Source organism: Oreochromis niloticus, linkage group LG10, assembly GCF_001858045.2.
Source record: "Oreochromis niloticus isolate F11D_XX linkage group LG10, O_niloticus_UMD_NMBU, whole genome shotgun sequence".
Taxonomy (NCBI): domain Eukaryota; kingdom Metazoa; phylum Chordata; class Actinopteri; order Cichliformes; family Cichlidae; genus Oreochromis; species Oreochromis niloticus.
The window spans coordinates 26757399-26777135 of record NC_031975.2 but is presented as its reverse complement, the minus strand read 5'-3'; the positions used below and the strand labels follow the sequence as shown (position 1 = coordinate 26777135).

Here is a 19737-nt window from a genome sequence, read left to right as displayed (position 1 = left end):
CACAAAGTGCCGGAGTCAGTTGATGTATGCAGGTCTGCAGCTATTCCACAGAAAAGTTTTCTGACATGAGCATACTTAATATCAATAGAATATTAATATATTACTATATGTATTACTGTTAATCTGAATGTGCAAGTTTAAACAGGTGGTGCCAAGTTGATATAAGTCTTTTACAGTGGTTTTGGTTCTGACCCTGCTTTGATTTTTTTTTTTTTTTTGTCTTAGTTGACGATATTGCACTATATATTATGGTTTTGTTTTGTTTTTTAAGTCAGACTATAGATCTTTATTTGACCGTGTGGTTCATTGTAAACTTTCTGATCAACTGTCTTGGCGGACTTCAAACGCCTGTAGGGGGCACCGGTGCACTGGTACAGAAGAAGCAGCAACAAAGATTGTTACACGAAGAAGAAGGGCATCCGTCCACAGGCCAACCACAGATACTTAACAGACAACATAAACATTGTCACATATTTAGGCAGATCAGCTGTTTTAGCACCTTAGCTCACGTTTTCTTTGGCACTTTCACTAGAGATCTCCTTCACGATGTGGTAAACTATCTAAATGTCTTGTGGTCGGCCATGTTTATGGGGATGGCGGCTTTCCGAAGGCCTTGAAGTGGCACTGCTACCGGACGGTGAGACGTTTGGCTTATAGAAACAGCTAGGTTGCTAAGCTAAGCTAACAGCATCCACTGCAAAGGTTTTTGTCATCAACATGACTAAATATGATGCTCATCTACTGGTACTTCATTCCGGGGACATGTTAGTATGTATCGTGAGGTTATTGGACATATTTGCATCGCACTGGAAGCATCGCGGGGCAGTTTGATGAAGGCGGTATGCACCGTTGTTTTGCGGCGTACTAACAGAAATTGACCCAGAAAATGTAGCAGCAACATTTTTCATTGTTTACAGCATAATGCCTGACCCAGAGAGAAAACCGCTTTCCTTTGCTAAGTGTTAGCACCTTCAGTGCTCTTCGGCATGTAAAGTCTGCAATAGGATTGAGTTAGATTAAACCAAACAAGAATTTTTATGTATTTTGTTGGCAGTGTTTATTGGTTGAGAGGCCCGGTGATGGGCGGAACACCGACTGTTAACTGTTCAGCTCTTACTGACATCTGTGCGGGCTGGTCTGGGGCAATCTAGCCGGAAGAGGCGTACACAGTCCCCGGCAGAAAGCACACTTTCTGGAGCATCTTCATTCAGCTTTTTTGCCCTAGAGTAAAATGAACCAACCAAAGATGTGATACTAAACTACGTCTGTCTAATAGCTGAAGATGTGTTTCCACTGACAGCTGTCTTGATATGGCAATGCATGCTTTAAATGAGTCAAATGCAATCGCTGGTTGCAGACTGGCTAACTGCAGACTGTTTTGCATGTTCAGAATTGTGCAGGTATTTGTTTTAGAAATGCAAATTACAACATGATGGGTTTTCCTTCTACTTCATCTGCAAAGCGATCCATTTGTTAAGATTATAGCATTTGTAATTAATACAAAAAGGTTGTCTAATTGGTGGCCATGTATCTAAGATATATGTGTGTGTGTGTGTGTGTGTGTATATATATGTGTGTATATATGTGTGTGTGTGTGTGTGTGTGTATATATATATATATAAAATCCAGTTTTAGTGGGCATACACATAATAAAAGGCACATACATGAAACATGTTCAGAAGTTTAAAAAGCATGCAGAAGAGTGATTGCAATTAAAAAAAAATATAACCTTTAACTTAAAATGTATGAAATAAAGAAATGTAGTTCCAAACTCTTATATACTCCTGTGACCGGATATTGAAAGTCCTATATTAAATTTAAGCAAAGAGCAGAGGTAGCAGGACAAATGAACACCAGACAGTGGAGAGCAGTGTAGTATGAAGAGAGATTAATGGGTTAATGGCTTTCATGCTTACGAAGGTGGGTCTCTTCTTACTTGGATCACCACGGTAATGTGCTGAACAACTTAATTAAGAGCAGGTTATGTTCAGCGTTTCAGTTTAAAATGGTCTGGAAGTGTCACATTTTCTCTTCGTTGTTATCTCTGATCTGGATTTGATGCTTTTTCAAGTCAGCTAACACAAAGAAAGCCTGGCTAGGTTGAACTTGCTTCCCTTAACTCTCTTCTGTTAGCTAAGGTGGACGATCACACCTTTTCATGTGTTGACATTTGGTGTTTTTTAATAGTCCAGCACCTTCATCCTACTGTCCAAAGACTTACAGATTAGAGCAGTTGGTGAGGTAGATAAAGTGCTTAATACTGAATAATAATAAAGCACCGAATTGATGTACGGCTAACAGTAGCTTGGAGTAGTGAGAAAGACTAGAAAAAGGTACCGTGTAGATTGGAGACCATTTCCAAATCATTGTGTTGTCACTGTTATAATATTGTTATTTATTTTGTTAAGAATTTGTGGTATCCGTCCCATATTGATTTTTAGATGTCGCTACATGTAAGGGAAACAAAAGAGAAGCGGTTCATTTCCACATTTAATGACTGTCCACTTTGTTTACGTCAGAGACCTCATCAGGATTTGGCCTATTTTATATGGTTCATATAAAACAGAATCTGTGTTACCTTAATTATTAGAAGTCTTTGCGTTTCCCTGTTATTTTTGGCCATTCGATAAACATAAATATATTTGTGCTTGAGTAAATTAAATTCTGTATAAAAATAGTTCTAACAGTTTTATTTTGGCAGTCCTGGTTGTAAAACTCTTTGTGCTGACATGTTTTCTATTCAGGAAAAACTCTGCTTGTTATTTTGTGATGAGTCCAGCTTGCCTCCATGGAATGACACTTCGCTGAAGCTCTTGAAAAAACAGTGCTCGGGGCCTGGTGAGCTTAACCATGAAGCACTGTGGTAAATGGGAAATCTAGTCCTAACTTGCCTTCTTGCTCACTGTCTTCTCAGCCAATGATTCAGCTGGAGAAACCAGTGCTAGCTGGTACCATGCCGGTGGTGTGGCCCACCATCCTTGACCTGGGCAGGGATGAGTGCAAAAGAATTCTGCGGAAACTGGGTGAGCTCAAAACAGTGCAATATAAAGAGGAAAAAAAAGCACCATAATGCAATGTTATCAGTGGATCTGATTGAATCTCTTTCATGTGGAAAAGACCTGCAACATTTACAGACTGATGTTTGTGTGTCGCAGAGCTGGAGGCATACGCTGGGGTCATCAGCGCTCTGAGAGCCCAAGGAGACCTGACAAAGGACAAGAAGGATCTGCTGGGCGAGCTCACTAAAATCCTCGGGTAATTTTTGTTGTTTTTAAATTGTTTCTTTCATTTTTGTTTGCAGAGTTTGGTTTATTTAAAACCAGCCTTTCTTTTTTACCCTCGCCCTCACAGCATCTCTACAGAGCGGCATCGCGCAGAGGTCCGCAGGGCTGTCAACGATGAGCGCCTCACCACCATCGCTTATCAGTAAGTTCAGTTTTTTCTCAAAATTTTCATTAGTCTTTTCCTCATTCACTTTAGCAACAATGAGCTATTTGGCTATTTATTTAACCAACCTCTGCTCCAGTGCTTGTCAAACTGTGAGGTGTGGAGTGAAAGCATGTGGAAATAAAAGCTTTTGGTTTTAAACAGGCCTTTGTTGTACCCTGAGTCTGAGCCCGAGTAACTTTGAGGACTTATAACGTTTCCTCTCGTGCCGTCCTCTAATCAGATTTCCGTTCTTTTTCTTTTTCAGCATGTCGGGTCCAAACAGCTCCTCTGAGTGGTCCATTGAAGGGCGGAGGCTTGTTCCTTTGATGCCGAGGCTGGTTCCCCAGACGGCCTTTACAGTCACCGCTAACGCTGTGGCCAGCGCCACGGCCAATCAGAACGCCTCCCTCCTGCTGCCAGCTGAAACGGGGAACAAAGAGGGTAAAGCCAGAAACATTCACTTTGCATCAGACTCTGGCTGTTTTCAAACACTTTGGGCAGTGAATGATGTGTTTCATTTCCTCCCTGTAGTCGTGGTGTGCTACTCCTACACGAGCACCACCTGCACCTCCACCAGCGCCACGGCGACCAGCGGCCCTATAGGAGCGACAGTGAAATCTCCACGGCCACCCAGCCCTTCATCCAACGTGGTGGTGCTGCCCAGCGGCAGCACTGTGTATGTGAAAAGTGAGTGTCAGCAACATCGTATCAACTTTTCTCTCGCTTTGGACGGAAACAACATGAAAGGGAAATAAAAAATAGCAACATAACTTGTGGCGACTGTTGTGATTTGGTGCTATATAAATAAAATTAAATAGAATTTTCAGAGAGGAGGCATTATTATTAGAAAAGTAATCAAACTGAAGTTATTCTCATTTCTTTGAAGACTTCTCATTTAGTCCAAGTCATAGCTTAATACAAAGACACACACATTTTTAATAGGCATGTAACATTTCTCCACATCTGTGTCCTTCTTATACTTGTATTTGTTAAAGGGGCTAAATAAGAAAAAAGCACAAAAATACTTAAGTTGCACACATAACCATGGTTGTATCATTAATGTATAAAATAGCAGTTTCGCTCTTTTCCTCAACAATATTTAAACAATAAAGCTTTCACCAGACTAGCCTGCTCTAACCAGGCAGCAACTGCACAGCTAATTATCATGTCGTTAAATAACATAATTTACCAAAACTCTCATCCTTTATTTACATATAATAAACTTTATTTATAAAGCACACTAAAACACCAAGGGTATACCAAGGTGCTTGACAAAAAAAATAAAATAGGAAAAAGGAGATGGGAGGGAAAAGAGAAAGGACCTGGCACGTATCAATTATAAAACCGTTATGCGTTAAACCAGCTCAGATGCTCAGGTAAAGAAAGCCTGGCTAACATATCAGCAGGATCCCAGCGATCCCTCAGTTTCTCTGTCACAGTCGTCACCTAAACCTTCTGGTTTGTCTGTGTTTGTATTCATATGCCGACTTGCTGGGTGTAAGTTTGTTTTTTTTCTTCTCTGTTAGACGGTTTATAAGAGCTCAGTGGAAGAGGCAAATGATGGGTGTGAGATGTTGGGAAGACTGAACCGTAACATGAGTCTGAAGATTTTTGCTGATTTTGTGCCTAATTTTAACTCGGTATTAACTTTCAAACCTCACACTCACAAACATAGTCCCTTAAAAGATTAGTTTGACATATTTGAGAGCAGACCTCATGGAAGCAGATCCCAGTTTGGATTCAGTAGGCAGACAGTCTCTCTACTTTTAAGATTGGGCTTAATCTTAGTTAACCTTAGTTATGCTGCTGTAGGCTCAGGCTGCTGGGGGATTTCCCATGATGCACTGAACTTTTTTTTTTCTCACCTCTTTGGTGATCTGGCCTCTTTTTCTTCTCTTCAGTTTCCCCGTAACTTCCCCGAGTCTATTTCTACCAAAAGTCACTTTTTAAAAAGAAAGTTCTTCCTCCCCACTGTCGCCAAGTGCTGGCTCACTGGTGTTCTCTCTTTACCTTTGTACAGTCTTGACCTTACACTATAAAACCCAAATGAGACAACTGTTGTTGTGAGTTGGTGCTGTGTAAATAATGACCTTTTTTCTTTAGTGGTTTTTTTTTTTGCAACTGATGGCAGAGAGGTGCTGCACTGAAAATCACTTCTTTTGCTTGTGAACGTGTTCAGACTTGAAAGAAATTTCCAGCCCTCCAGAAACAGTTTCTCATTTAAATGAATGCCGATGTCTTTGAGTAAATAACTTTGAAATAAATGTCATTTTATTGATGCGTTCTTTAACCTTGGAGTGGGATTTACTCTTCTTCAGCTTTCATGTTATGTTTTTGTAATAGAGTTTGGAATTGAAGATAAGGAGGAGAGACTGTGTTTTGTACAAATCACTCTGTTTGCATATTTTAAAAATCTACTGCTCAACCTAAAGGGGGCACTGCGATGCTTGTCTATTTGTTACAAGGTGATTTTAAACTGCTGTATCACACAAGCTCAGTCTTTCTTAGCACCAGTGATTCACATACTCTCCCCACACTCCAGACTAAACTGGCTGGGAATGTGAGATCTGAGTTTCCTAAACATGGCGTCTGTTAGGACATGTTGGCTCGGGTTTGACAATCCCACCAGCATCTGCTGCCGATTAAACAGCTGGTAGAAACAATGTGTGACAGGAGAACGTAGCAAGGGAATGAGGCACAGGAAGACAGAGCATCTGTACATCATTAGAACTAAAGATGTAATTAAAAGGTTATGATTTATGAATGAATGAGTCACAGAACTGTGTAGAAATTTGCAGATTAGTATTTTTACAGGTAGATGTTAATTCATAATTTTTACCTCATAAACTTTCTTTTATTTTTGGCTTAATGTTACTTTTCTGTCACAAGCCAAGTACAGTTAGTGAAATAGATTGAATACCATTCTGCTGACTGATTGATGTTTAATCTCAGTCATCTCGTCTTGATCGTAGTCAGTACTTCTTGATTATCAGCAATTAAGTGTATCCCTACTCAGTGATCTCAATTATCCTTAATTTTTCCCGCTGATTTCACCTTTCAGGTGTTAGTTGTTCTGATGAGGACGAGAAGCCTCGCAAGCGAAGGCGCACAAACTCATCCAGCTCGTCTCCGGTGATGCTGAAAGAAGTTACCAAGGTGACCCCGCCGGTATCCAAGAACATCACGGTGCCTGTGAGCGGCAGCCCCAAGATGAGCAGCATCATGCAGAGCATCGCCAACTCCTTACCGCCTCACCTGTCCCCCGTTAAGATCACCTTCACCAAGCCCACCATCCAGACGACCAGCACCACCACGCAGAAGGTGACAGTGGAACCCTACCTCGGCTCATCTCTCTAGACGCTGCTTCTGAGTTTAAACGTCTCGTGTTTCAACAGGTGATCATCGTGACGACTTCCCCGAGTTCCAATTTCGTGCCCAACATCCTGTCCAAGTCCCACACCCACAACAACGCCACCGCTGTGTCCAAGCTGGGGTCCACCTCTGTGCTGACCACACCCACACAAAAGCAGACGGTGGTTTTTCCGGCCAGCTCCAGCACTTCCACGAACCCCAACACCATCGCTGTGACCACAGTGGTCTCCTCCACACCGTCAGTGGTCATGTCGACGGTCACACCGTGTAGGTTCCTCCTCTGTGCTCAGTTTTTCTGCCAGGTCCATCTTCAGACAAAACAAAAACATGTGTGCTCCCAAAGGTGCCATGACAACAGCAGGGCTCAAAATAAATTAGTTAGTTAGCGAATCAAAAAAACACCAATTATTCTCAATGATAATTATTCAGTTTGGTTGTACTGTGCAGTTTTCCATGGCTCTGTGCCTTTAAACTCCAGCGCTTTGTAGGTTGGATTGTATGATACAACACATGAATTTAAAGCTATATTATTAACTGTTTTGTCCACTTGGGGGCAGCAGAGAATAACAACTTAACATTTCAGCTAATTAAATTTATAAAAATACATTTGAGTGAATAAATATGTCAAATATTAGGGTAAAGCAGTAAAACTCCTACTTGGGAGACTGAGCTTTTTTTTTTTTTCTTGATGACTCAGTTTATGACTTTATAATTTCATTTCTGTTCATTTACTACTCTCGCAGTAGAGTACTACTATTACTTGTTAGGGACGTACCTTATCTTTCCAGTACGAGCTGAAATCACTGGATCGGTTATGTCAGTGGTGTCCAAACCAGTGTCGGCCGGTGTCCTGCAGGTTTTAGTTGTGTCCTTGATCCAACACAGCTGATTTAAATGGCTAAATCACCTCCTCAACGTCTTGAAGTTCTCCAGAGGCCTGGCAATGAACTAATCATTGGATTTCGGTGTGCTGACCCAGGGTGAGATCTAAAACCTGCAGGACACCGGCCCTCGAGGTCTGGAGTTGGTTATATAATCTGATACGATCTATCATCTTCTAGAAGCAAGTTTTGCCATTCAGAAACATTATTTAAAAGCGGTCACTAGGACTCTCAAACTGCATATATAGATCTACAAAATCTGATTTTAAAAACTCCTTAAAAAGTTTCGACCTTGCACCAAAAGTTATTTTTACCACCATCCTCGCTGTTGGCAAATTCTCCAATTGAATTCTTCGAGTGTCGTCCACCTTTCATGGTGTCTCTGGCCTTAATTGCTTAATGTCAATGTTAATGTCATGCCATAAAGACTCAAAACTGTCATGTTATCAACAGCTTAGTTGCTCAAGAGAGGGAAAAAGGCAGTATTAGTTTTAGTGGATAGACATGACAAAGTAGTATCAAGTTAACCTTTGTAAAATAGTTTTTTGTGAAAACACATCAAAATAATATTAATGATACTTTACTGATTAAAATGATTTTGACTCATTAGTGTAAAAAGATTTAAGCTCGTGTGTTTTAATATGATTTTAACCAGATAATCTCTCTTAAATGTTCAATCTTCTAGTTTTGCAAACATAACATTAGACATGAGGGAGAGGGGGAGGAACCTCCTCTGGGACGTCACCTGTTAGGTTTTGAATCTTACCGTCAATGTTGTCGGTTGCAGGTGGAGCTTCAGCTGGAGTGAAGGTCTCTACAGCCAGACTTCCTTCACCTAAGACACTGGTGGCCTCACCCACTCAGATCCTGGCCCAGTTCCCCAAACAACAGTCACCCAAACAGCTGCAGCAGAGCTCGCCTTTAGGAGCGTCCAGCATCGGTCACACCCAGACCACCACCTCCTCACCGGGAGCCAAGCCCACCATTCAGATCAAACAAGAGTCCGGTAACCATGACGAGCCTTTATTGTTTGTTTGTGTTTCAGTTCTGTCATTTTATTTCATTTTAACCACGTGCTGTTTGCAATACCTGTGTCATATCTATTTCACAAAATAAGCTCATATCTTTTTTTTTTTTTTTTTTTTTTTGCTTTTTGCTTTTTGCTGGTGGTTAACCATTTTCTTTCATATGACGCACAGCTGTTTGAAAAGAAACAAAGCACGACAGTGAATCTGTTTAGAAAGTGAATATCGTGATACAACCACACTGCCGCGTTTGTTAATGTGTGGTTTGTGTGCAGGGGTGAAGATCATCACTCAGCAGGTGCAGCCCAGCAAAATCCTGCCCAAGCCTTCGGCGGCTTTGTCCAGCAGCAGCTCTTCTCCCATCATGGTTGTCAGTAGCAACGGAGCCATCATGACCACAAAGCTGGTCACTCAGCCCACAGGTGAGTGGGGGCGAGGGGATCAAAAACTCAACATCTGTTCCAGGAAGGGAGACATTGCGTGTAACTTAAAGGTCGTCTTTGTGACCAGAGTAAAACTGTTGCTGGTAATGACAGCTGTGACTCTTTCTCATTCAGATTTAATCATAGAGTATTTAAATGGAGTTAAATATCTCACCGGTAATGTGGCAGCTTAATTTAATCCTTGATGGAGACGCTCCTGTCGATATCTCTAAGTTGGAGAACAGTAATTCTGTATTTCTTCGTGTAGCTACCCAGACCACCTACACGAGACCCACTGTTAGTCCCAACATCGGGGCCAGAATATCAGCCTCCAGTGGCGGGACCACTTACGTCAAGACCACCAGCGGCAGCATCATCACCGTGGTGCCCAAGTCTCTGGCCACTCTGGGAGGAAAGATCATCAGCAGCAACATCGTGTCCGGTGAGTCAGACTGAGGTCCAGAGCCTATCTACGTTCAGTGCAAGTTTCTTATCAGTTCTTGTTCGCTGCAGGCACGACGACTAAGATCACCACCATCCCCATGACCTCCAAGCCCAACGTCATTGTGGTGCAGAAAACCACGGGCAAAGGAGCGACCATCCAGGGACTGCCCGGCAAGAATGTGGTCACCACGCTGTTAAATGCTGGGGTCAGTTGATCAGCGTGATAGCATTCTCACACGTGCACTAAACTCATAGGAGCAGTTAACCTTTTTTTTATACTGTCTGTCTAGAGCTTAATTTAACATAATATAAATTTTAATATCAATAATATAAAATGCTTGTGTAACCAACATATAAGGTGTAGTGCAGAACTGGTTATTGGGGAAATCATGCGGACTTCCCGGCTGTAATTAGTTTGTTTGCTTTCAAAATATTAAGCCTGCTGTGTTTTTACCTCATTATTTACAACGTCTTTGACACATTTAACTTTATTAATTCAGGGGAATTTTCAGGAAATCCCTCATCACATTCGTATATTTACACCTGACAGCTGACCACAGTCTGATCCCCGGGCCCACCAGCTCACTGCTACTTTCACTTTCACCTCTCAGATTTACAAGCCCAGTTCTTTGCTTTAAGTCACCAGACTCCCACTTCAGATTCAGACATTGGAGCTAAGCTAGCTTGCTTTTGCTCTACCTAAATAGTTTATGAAGAATGTGAGTAAACGTGTCAGTTATATGGTATATGTGTGTGTCTTATGATGCATTGTCAAAATGCAAAGATCTGCGACCACAGGAAGAATAGCTGCTGCGTTTCTGCAGCTAATGGGGATCTTCAGAAACTAAACCATCTTTTGCCACTTTGGTCATTGTACTGCATAACTCGAGAACAAGGCAAAGTAGGATTTTCAAAACAGTACCATAGGTGTATCGCCTAAAAATGGCTGATGAGTTTGAATTTCTGTGACCTCAACCTCAAGGTGAAGGTTAGAGGTCAATATTTCTGAAAATGTAATGACCATTATAATTATTTCAGATGTTTTATATCAGCGGTCCCCAAACCCCGGGCCACGGGCCGGTACCGGTCCATGAGAGTTGAGGCTTGGGTGTGAAGTTCATGGTTTTCAGGGTTTTAATCGTTAACTTGATTTCCCTGGGTCTTTTCCCGTGTTGTAGTTATGTGTCTTATTTTGAAAGAAATATTTACGTGTTACCATAGCGACCAGAGAGTATTAAGGGCTAGAGAGGAGGATGTTACTCTCAATGTTGTTGGGGCATTTCAGGAGGACGCTGCTAATAAAGTTACACAATTACACAGTGAATTTGCGTTTATTATTATATTTACAAAATACCACAGTTTTTGTCTTGATCATATCATTTTATTTTGTTGTATTTATCCGCAACACGTTAAAAGCCGGTCCGTGAAAATATTGTCTGACATTAAACCCGTCCATGGTGTAGAAAAGGTTGGGGACCGCTGTTTTATATAGACTGTATATGAAAGACGGTGGTTCCTCGCCTTTTGGCTGCTGCCTTGTTGGTCTTTTGAAGTTACCCATGTGTAACGTTAACTAACGCTAGCAATGGTTGAATGGCTGCAACACATACATGGACAAATCTGTCATGGGAAAAATTTGAATTTCAGTCGTCAAGTCGGAAGTACAAACTTTTTGTATTGGCTGTACTCACAGCAGGTCATGTTGTTTTTCAGAAAACTGCAAAAAATCAACAGGCACCAAACAGTCGGGAGGTTCAGTTCAGTGTTTGAAGAGCTGCCTATGGCTGCGCTGCTAACGCTAAACCTTATCCAAGTGCATGAGTTCTAAAAGAAATTTCAACCCCTGTACAGTTATTATGAAGGGGGAACCTAGCTATAGAGACCAAAAACCATATTTTTGTGCGTGACTGTAAACAGTTTGATCTTTAAAGTTGGGAATTGTAATGTGGGAGTCTATGGGGATTGACTCAGTGGTGAAATAAGTGGAAACGGGAAAAAAAAAGGTTGGAAGTCTATAGTTCCCACCGGATTTGGTCAGTGAGTATGGGTTCCCACAAATTTATGTTTTAAATTAGGTTTCTTGCAATTCGTGCTTCTTTTCCTTTTATTCAGTTTTATTCGTTTTTTGGTTTTGCTTTGTTTTTAAATTCGAAGTTGACTAAAAAGAATTCTAATGAGCGTGCTGCGTATGCTGCAGGGGGAAAAGGGCCTTCAGGCAGTTCAGGGGACCAAACCTGCAATCATCACCGCCTCCAGACCCATCACCAAAATGATCGTCACCCAGCCCAAAGGCATGAGCGCCGGGTCCCAGGCCACCGCCACCAAAATCATCCCGACCAAGATCGTTTACGGCCAGCAGGGAAAGACGCAGGTGAGACACGTTGTTTTTTTTCACTGTATTTGTCTTTACAACAGGGTTAATAAAATGTAAATATCATCATTACAAACTGGTTGACCGCAACCCACTGCGGTTATCACATGACAAACATCGGGTGGATAATCATGTGACCTTTTGACTGACAAGTAACCGCAAGGGTCATGTGATATAAGTGCAGGAAGAGCCGTGTTTATCTTAAGAGTAATGGGTATGGGTTTCTTCCTCTGAAAATGGGAACAGATCTGCTCAAGAAGGAGAAGAGTGCTTTTCATGGAGCTCAGTAGGTCAGTCACCTGTACTGGATGTTTCCAGAGAAGTGAGATGTGGTTATTTAAAATAAATGTACAGCTACTTAAGCAGAAGGGGGAAAAGTCCCCTTGTTCTATAGGCAGATGTATAGCAGGAGCTTTAACACTTACCTTTCCTGTTCCTCCCTCAACTTCCCCTTATCACAGAGAGCTGAATGCTCTGGTAGTTATTTGATCTGCTGCAGACTGCATTGTGACATGATCATGTTTCTGGCCTGCTGTATTATACCTGCATTAGCCAATTGTCCGAGCACAGCAACGAGCTGTAACCACAACACTGACATATTATCGCCCTTAAGTTGATTGTGTTATCAAAAGGGACAGCTATCTGGACATCAAGCACACACAGAGAAACAGGGAGGTAGATGCGTCAGTTGAAAGATTCGACCAAAAAATTGTGTCCACTGATTGTTTTTTTTTTTTTCCCCCCCAGTAATTAAAAACTTTTCGATGTTGCATAACTTTCCCCCCCCCCCCCAAGAACATACTCACGGGCCACTTTAATAGGTACACTTATGCTACTGCTTTTTAATGGATATATCTAATCAGCCAGTCACACGGCAGCAACTCAGCATGTAGGGATGTGGTTTAAATCGAGCATCAGACTGAGGAAGACAGGTGATTTAAGTGACATGATTGTCAGTGCCAGATGGGCTCGTCTGAGCATTCCATAAACTCCTGATCTACTTGGATTCTCACGGAAAAGGAGAAAATATCTTGTCAGTGGCCGTGCCTTGTTGATGTCAGAGATCTGTGTAGAATGGCCAGACTGCTTCAGGGTGATAGGAAGGCAACAGTCACTCAAATAATCATTTGTTACAAACAAGGTATGCAGAAGGGCAGATGGGCTATAGCAGCAGAAGATCACCTGACATCTGAGAACAGAAAACTCAGGTTACAGTTTGCACAGGCTCAACAAAATTGGACAGTACACAACTGGAAAAACATTGCCTGGTCTCAATTTCTGCTGCAATTTGGATTGTAGGGTCAGAATTTATTGGGCAATACACAAATAACATGAAAGCCTGGATCAGTCCCACTTTCTATCAAAGGCTCAGAGCTGCTCTTGATGCTGGTGTAATGCTGTGGGGGGGGGTCAGACTTTCTGCTGAACACCACAGCCTACCTGAGTGTTGTTGCAGAACATCTCCTGATGCGTCCAGCAGGATGTCACAAAGCTCAGATCATCTGATTTCTTGAACATGACAATGAGTTCACTGTCCTCAAATGACCTCCACAGTCACCAGATTTAGGGGTGGGTTTTAATAATCGATTCATCGATTAAAATCGATTCTGGCTTGGATAACGTGAAATCGATTCATTAAAATCCTGAATCGATTTTTTAATATAAATTTATTTTGCCCGAAACGCCAGAATCTCAGGTGAAACCTCACAAAATTTCAACAACCACCAAACAGCTAAGACAGTAAATGAGAGCAGGTACATGGATTCTGCACAAGGACGTAAACACACAGCGCGGACCCGCGGATCAGAATCAGTGAGATGTCGCCTTTCTCACCCGACGGGCGCTGCAGCTTTAAGCGGCTGCGCGCGCTCCCGCGGATGGCAATCACTTTCTGGCAGACAATCACTTTTTGGCACAACAACTGCACGGACACAGTCGGGGCTGAAAGCCGACAGCTCGCTGATTCTGATGTTTCGGCGGGTCCGCGCTTTGTGTTCACGCCCTTTTTGCGCTGATTCTAAAGCTGTTAGTTTTATCTCTCTCCAAACAATATTGACTGAACCAGCAGCAAAAGAAGATCCAAACTACGCTTCACATAAACATCGTCATGAAATCACTCTGACTTTTACTGTTTTGCTTCCACCATGATAAAATCACACTTCATGCACAGCTCTCTCTCTCTCTCTCTCTCTCTCTCTCTCTCTCTCTCTCTGTACTTCAAGAACAGTTTCCCGTCTAAAAATCTTTTTTCTGCATTATTCGCTTGCTTGTTACGCACAAGTCTTGTTTACAGCGCTGTCGGCCGCTGTTTTTGTTTTTTTTGTTTTTTACATACTTCCGAAAAGAAAACCTAATTTCTGCCGTTCAATACTGAACAAATTTAAACTTTTTAAAATTATGCAAAATGCAAAACGCTTAGTGTCTGTAATAAAACCGCTGTAACGTCAGAGGTAACGTTCATATGTTGATTAATGGTTTTCTTTCGTTTTTGATGTACTGCAGAATATTTTTATAAAATCCCAGGACAGGAAAACCACCTTCGTGTTTTTCTGTGTTTTATCTTCAGCTACTTTGACACAAAGGCATCTGCTGTGACGCTCACACCTTTGATAAAGTCTTGCGTGTGTCAGCTTCCTTTTTATAGATACAAAAATATGTAAATGTACTGATCTGAATTATAATATTTCTGACTGTCAAAATTTCCCAGATTCAAATCGAATCAAATTGAATCGAATCGAATCGATTCGGGACCTTGTGAATCGGAAACGAATCGATTCTAGAAATCAGTGACTATACCCAGCCCTAACCAGATTTCACTCCACTAGAGAACCTTTGGGATCTGGTGCAGCAGGAGATTCGCACCATGGATGTGCAGAAACCGTGTGATGCTGTCCTGTGAAGAAACTTGTTGAATCTGTGTGTAATGTGACTTTAGCTGAGCCTGAATTCAAACTGGAGGTTGTAAAAGCCAAAACAGTGAGCTGAAAGAGGCTAAAGCTCACCAGAGGGGAACTGCAGAGTGAGGTGATACAGGTATTGTGGTCAGTGGACTTTTTGCACGCTATTAGTATCCCCTGAGCTCTAATTTTTTTTTTGTGTCCTCTCTTAGCAGAAGCTGCAGTTCAAAGTCCACAGCTTTAAAATCAGTTACTGCTGTTGACCTCTTTCAGTTCCTGGGGGGGTTTTATTTTGCCTATTTTTGCAAACTTCTGGAGAAATTCTTAGATTTCTGACAGATGTTAAATGACTAGCGAAAGCATATATAGTAATTTAAGAAGAAACGCCCACAAAAAAGATGTTCAGACCAAAGCCTGCAGCCTCCGCCTGATATTTCTAAACCTTTTGGGGGAATTTGAATTCAAGATAAAATTGTCAGAAATATTCTGAGAGGGTAAGTCCCACTATACTAGTTTCCAGGTCGGTTTGTGCTGCAAACACACAAAGTTAAAGTGAAGGGTTAATGAAAACACGAGCTGTCAGCCGCACCGTCTTAGCCAACTCTAAAAATATCTCTCTAATAACAAAAACATAAATCACAAGTTCTGCAGATTTTTTTTTTTTTTCTTTTTCAAGTTGATTCACAAATACTTTGTCATTGTTTCAATATCAGACTTCTCAAAAAAAAGGTCTAAATTCAGAATTCAAGGTTCGTTTTTAGTCATCAAGGGGAAACTGTGGTCAGTGAGTAATGAGTACTGTAGTCACCGAGTTAAACACCCACAGTGCTAATCTGCTGTGCAGTTGGAGTGAAACCACTAATTGCCACATTTTCTTAACTGGCTTAAATACCAGCCTCTCTTTTCTCTTTTCCAGTGACGAACATGACACCTGTTTACCAAAGTTTGTTTCCAGTTTCTGTAATATTTAAAGTGTTTTTCTCAAGCAGTCAGTTTCGACGTTTATGACCTAGTTACTCAGCAGCCGCTGAAGCAGACGGAAAAATGACTCAGCTAATGTCAGCGTTCATGAGTAAGAAACTTGTAGTCTAAATAATGTCTTCCGACTAACTCCGCTGTAACATGTTTGATAAGAAGCAACTTGCTGCCTCCGATAAGCCGTCTGACTCGAGGCAAAGCTGTGCTTTATTTATAAAGTGAACTTTATTGTGTCACTAACGACAAATTAGCCTTACGGGACATTTAAGAGCTCTCTGGGTTTTTTGTTAAAGTTTTTTATCAGCCCTCGCCATCAGATATTTTATGTTGTTGTTTATTTGCAAGAAAAAAGTTTTTATAATTTCTCTTTTCTTGAGGGGAATCCCACAAACATTAAGCTGGCGATGCAGGCTGTTATTAGCCCACTACAATAAAATAGCCACTTCATTGTCATTCAGAACAGACTCTTTAGATGGTGCAACATTTTACTCGCCATTGGACTACACAACACGAATAAATCTGAAGTATAAAAAATTTAAAAAAGAATCGATGATATCTTTATACATGTCATTATTGTTATCCTTAACTAGGGTTACACGAGTAACAACAACCGAGAAGCCTTAGAAGAACTGTAAAGATGAGGATGGCTTGACCAATAGTGCACTCGCTGGTGTAGCCATATCTTGTTACCATTAAGAGGGAAGGAAGCACTTCCTGGCAGCAGCAACAGTGTGTCTGCACATAAGCAGTGAGAGCTGCACCCACACAGTTGTGTTTCTCCATTTGTGCACACAGTAAACTATGTTAAAGGTGGCCAGTTGTATTCTCACGCCAATCCGTCTCTGGTTCTCTTCACCGGTTCAAGGAAATCCTGTCCTCTGTGTTTAGTTTTCTAATAAAACTGCAAAGGAGTCTCCCTTTTAATGAGAGAATATAAATGACAGGATCCTTCCAGGAGCGCTATCCCTGGTAGATGTTGTGCGCGTGTGATGCATCTGGTGCTCACGTATGATGATGTGGTTCCAGGGCAAGCGTTAAGGGGAAAATGTAAACGCCATGATGCAAAGATTAGAATCAGTGTAACAGGTTGTGGTGGATTAGTGGGTTCGTTTCACCTGGGAGATTGGAATTTATGTCCCGTCTAAAAGCAAAACCGAAACTAGGGTTTGACTTATTTTATTTCAATTAGTCTAGTTTTAGTTTTCAGGAATCTACCTTTTCAAAAATAACTCAAGGCTGTCTCGTCTGTGGTCTACTACATGGCACAACTGCTTTGCGTACGTTATCGCATTAGTTGTGCATTATTTTGAGGCCATATTAAAGGGAAGTAGTATTCTTCCTGGAACATGCAAAGCTATGACATAACATGAGCCTTTTGTAATAAGAATACACGAAAAGCGTTAATAATGACGTCGTAGGAACAACGCCTAACACGTCAGATCTTGTGTTTCTTTACACAAATGTGACGCAGCAGATTTGCAACATAGGCCTGTGGTTCCTGAATCCTACTGATTAGGCACACTATTGAGGAACCACTGAGTCACTGTGTACTTAAGCAAATTTTCCATTTCCCATAGAGAGGCAAATTCTATATCACAATAAATCATTGATAAAAGTTCAGCAGAAGGTGAGTCTGTTCAAACAGATGCCAAATAGTGAAAGTTATTACAGTGTAACATATAAAGAAAAGGTTCGGTCAGGTGAAGCTCACTGATGTTGTGCGAGGATGGTGCCAAGCAAGCTAGAGATGCTTGTGGAAGCAAAACATCCCGTCTCATTGAATGTTGTCTTACTTAAAAAAACAAAACAAAAAAACAGAAAAAAAAAGCAAGAGGCAGCAGGGCCGCATGTTGGACTGCGTAAAAGCTTTGGATTAGGGTGGTGGAGGCAGTTACATCCCAGTAAGGCTCAGTGCAAAGCAGAACACATCCCACACAACAGCGGCCAAGAAGTCACAGGTGTCACGATGCCAAAAATGGGCATCGAAAGTGCTCTTGTGTTACAATAAAGTGAAAAGAAGAAGTGATAACAAGCCAGGTGATAAAGAGGCTGTTTAGTGCAGATGAATACAGATGTGTGTTGACATTCTGGTTTTACCTTTGATGTGTTATTGATATAAAAAAGTGAATGAAAAGATTATAAAATCTTAACATTGAAAAACTCGTTGTGACCGGCTGCGTGGAGGAAGAGAGAGAAGGAAAGAAAGAAGTAAAGTAGTGGAAGTCTAAATGGATAGTGAAACATCTGGCCTGCCACAACAGGAGGTCAGAGGCTACGGGAGGCCAACCCTTGCTTTCAGGCTTGTGTTTCCACTCATTAGGACTATAATTCCTTATCACACATCAGTCAACAGCTTTCAGGACACTGTATGCTCCTCTGGTTTCCTGCAGGTTCTCATCAAACCGAAGCCGGTCTTCCAGACGGCGGTGGTGAGCGAGCAGACCCGGCAGCTGGTCACTGAGACGCTGCAGCAGGTGACCCGCTCCGCCGAACTGAGTCAGGGTCAGACCCCGGGCCAGGACGGGGCCGCAAAGGATGATGCTGCCAGCCTCGCGGAGGCCAGCGCCTTAGTCAGCGAGGCTTCCCAGGGCAGCGCTCAAGGTATGCCTCCCTTTACTTTTCCCATGACACAAAGATAGGAGATAAACTCCTGCTTCTGTGGTGTTTGCCTCAGGATTGTTGACTGAAATGTGATGTGTATTTATTCTGTGGTAATCGCTGGTTTAAAAGAACAAAAACTGTCCGCTCCTCAGAAGCGCAGCCTGTAGTGCACGTGGTGTCCTCCAGAGAGCAGGATTGGACTGAGCAGGAAGTAGCTGTGGAGTCCAGCCCCACCATCATCTACCAGGAGGTATCTGGCGGGGAATCCCAGTCGGCCACTTCCACCATAAAAGCTCTTCTTGAACTTCAGCAGACATCAGGTGAGCCATCACGTCACAGAAAAAGCTGCAGGTGTCACAGGAAGAGGAGAGGAGAGGTGGGGGTTTACCACCCGTGCACATGCTGATTCAGCAGAGTTGAAAGGAGCTCGAAAAAACAGCTCGAACGCTTCAGCTTCATCAGAAATACAAACACAGGTGGTGCTCGCCTCAAGTGTCAAACAAATTTTCACAACATTCCTGAAACTGCTGAAGCACGAAGAGCTGCAGGCCGACAGTAATTATGCATTTCGTGCTCGAGGCATTGCTTAGATGGTGAGCTCATCAGATGGCAAACCTGTGGAACAGGACTGATGTAAGCAAATGCAAAGGTAAAGGTTTCCCATGGAATATTTGAAGGTGGGAATTTTTTTTTTTTTTAAATATTTAAATACTCACATGAGCGGCACCGCGGAGCAGCCGATAGCATTTATCTGGCTGTGAGTGAAAATTCCCAAAGAGCTAATTGCTGTTTAGTGCGCAAAACCTGATCCATAATGAAGGTAATACCCAGTGTTGTCTGTAAAACTCTTTAGAGCGTTAATACTCAAAATACATAAATTTTTATAAAGCTGTCATGAACTGGAGACAACGAGCTTTTTTTATGTTTTTAAAATGAGATCACATTAACGAAATGAGGTCCAAATTATCGGCAAAGAAGTAACCTTAATCTAACCTAACCCTGTGTTTGGATGATGTCTTTTGTTTTTTGGGGGGGGATGGGGTGTTTTTTAGACCTCGGAGGGTAAAAGGCATCTGTTTTAGGTCATAGCATCATATCTGAGTTTATAGAATATATTTCTGCAGCACAGCGGTCCAAAAACTGCCGTACTCGTCGCTCTGGTGCTCAATTCATCGTTAATATTGGTCTCACATATTCATTTATCCCAATCCTGGTTTTACTTTGCAGTTTGTTTGGATTTTTTTTTTTTTTTTTTTTTTTTTTTTTAAGAGCAGACAGTGTAACTCAACACTTCCTGCACATGTGTTTCAAATTAAA

General features: G+C 41.8%; 1 protein-coding gene across 2 annotated transcripts in view; it reads left to right on the top strand.

Annotated features, from left to right (window-relative positions):
• The first annotated feature begins 390 nt into the window (after positions 1-390).
• The window catches only part of emsy (EMSY transcriptional repressor, BRCA2 interacting), a 28930-nt gene continuing 9583 nt past the window's right edge, over positions 391-19737 (top strand). Inside the window, exons 1-16 of one of the 2 annotated variants that reach the window (XM_005458254.4) lie at positions 391-637; positions 2745-2838; positions 2915-3023; positions 3156-3255; positions 3352-3426; positions 3695-3870; positions 3961-4116; positions 6491-6750; positions 6825-7068; positions 8470-8688; positions 8983-9129; positions 9398-9571; positions 9643-9779; positions 11771-11944; positions 18210-18420; positions 18573-18740. In XM_005458254.4, coding sequence (XP_005458311.1) covers positions 2918-3023; positions 3156-3255; positions 3352-3426; positions 3695-3870; positions 3961-4116; positions 6491-6750; positions 6825-7068; positions 8470-8688; positions 8983-9129; positions 9398-9571; positions 9643-9779; positions 11771-11944; positions 18210-18420; positions 18573-18740 — 2347 coding nt within the window. In that variant the 5' untranslated portion in view covers positions 391-637; positions 2745-2838; positions 2915-2917. The remainder of the gene's footprint in view (positions 638-2744; positions 2839-2914; positions 3024-3155; positions 3256-3351; positions 3427-3694; positions 3871-3960; positions 4117-6490; positions 6751-6824; positions 7069-8469; positions 8689-8982; positions 9130-9397; positions 9572-9642; positions 9780-11770; positions 11945-18209; positions 18421-18572; positions 18741-19737) is intronic. The other variant, XM_005458253.4, reaches the window with a different exon arrangement.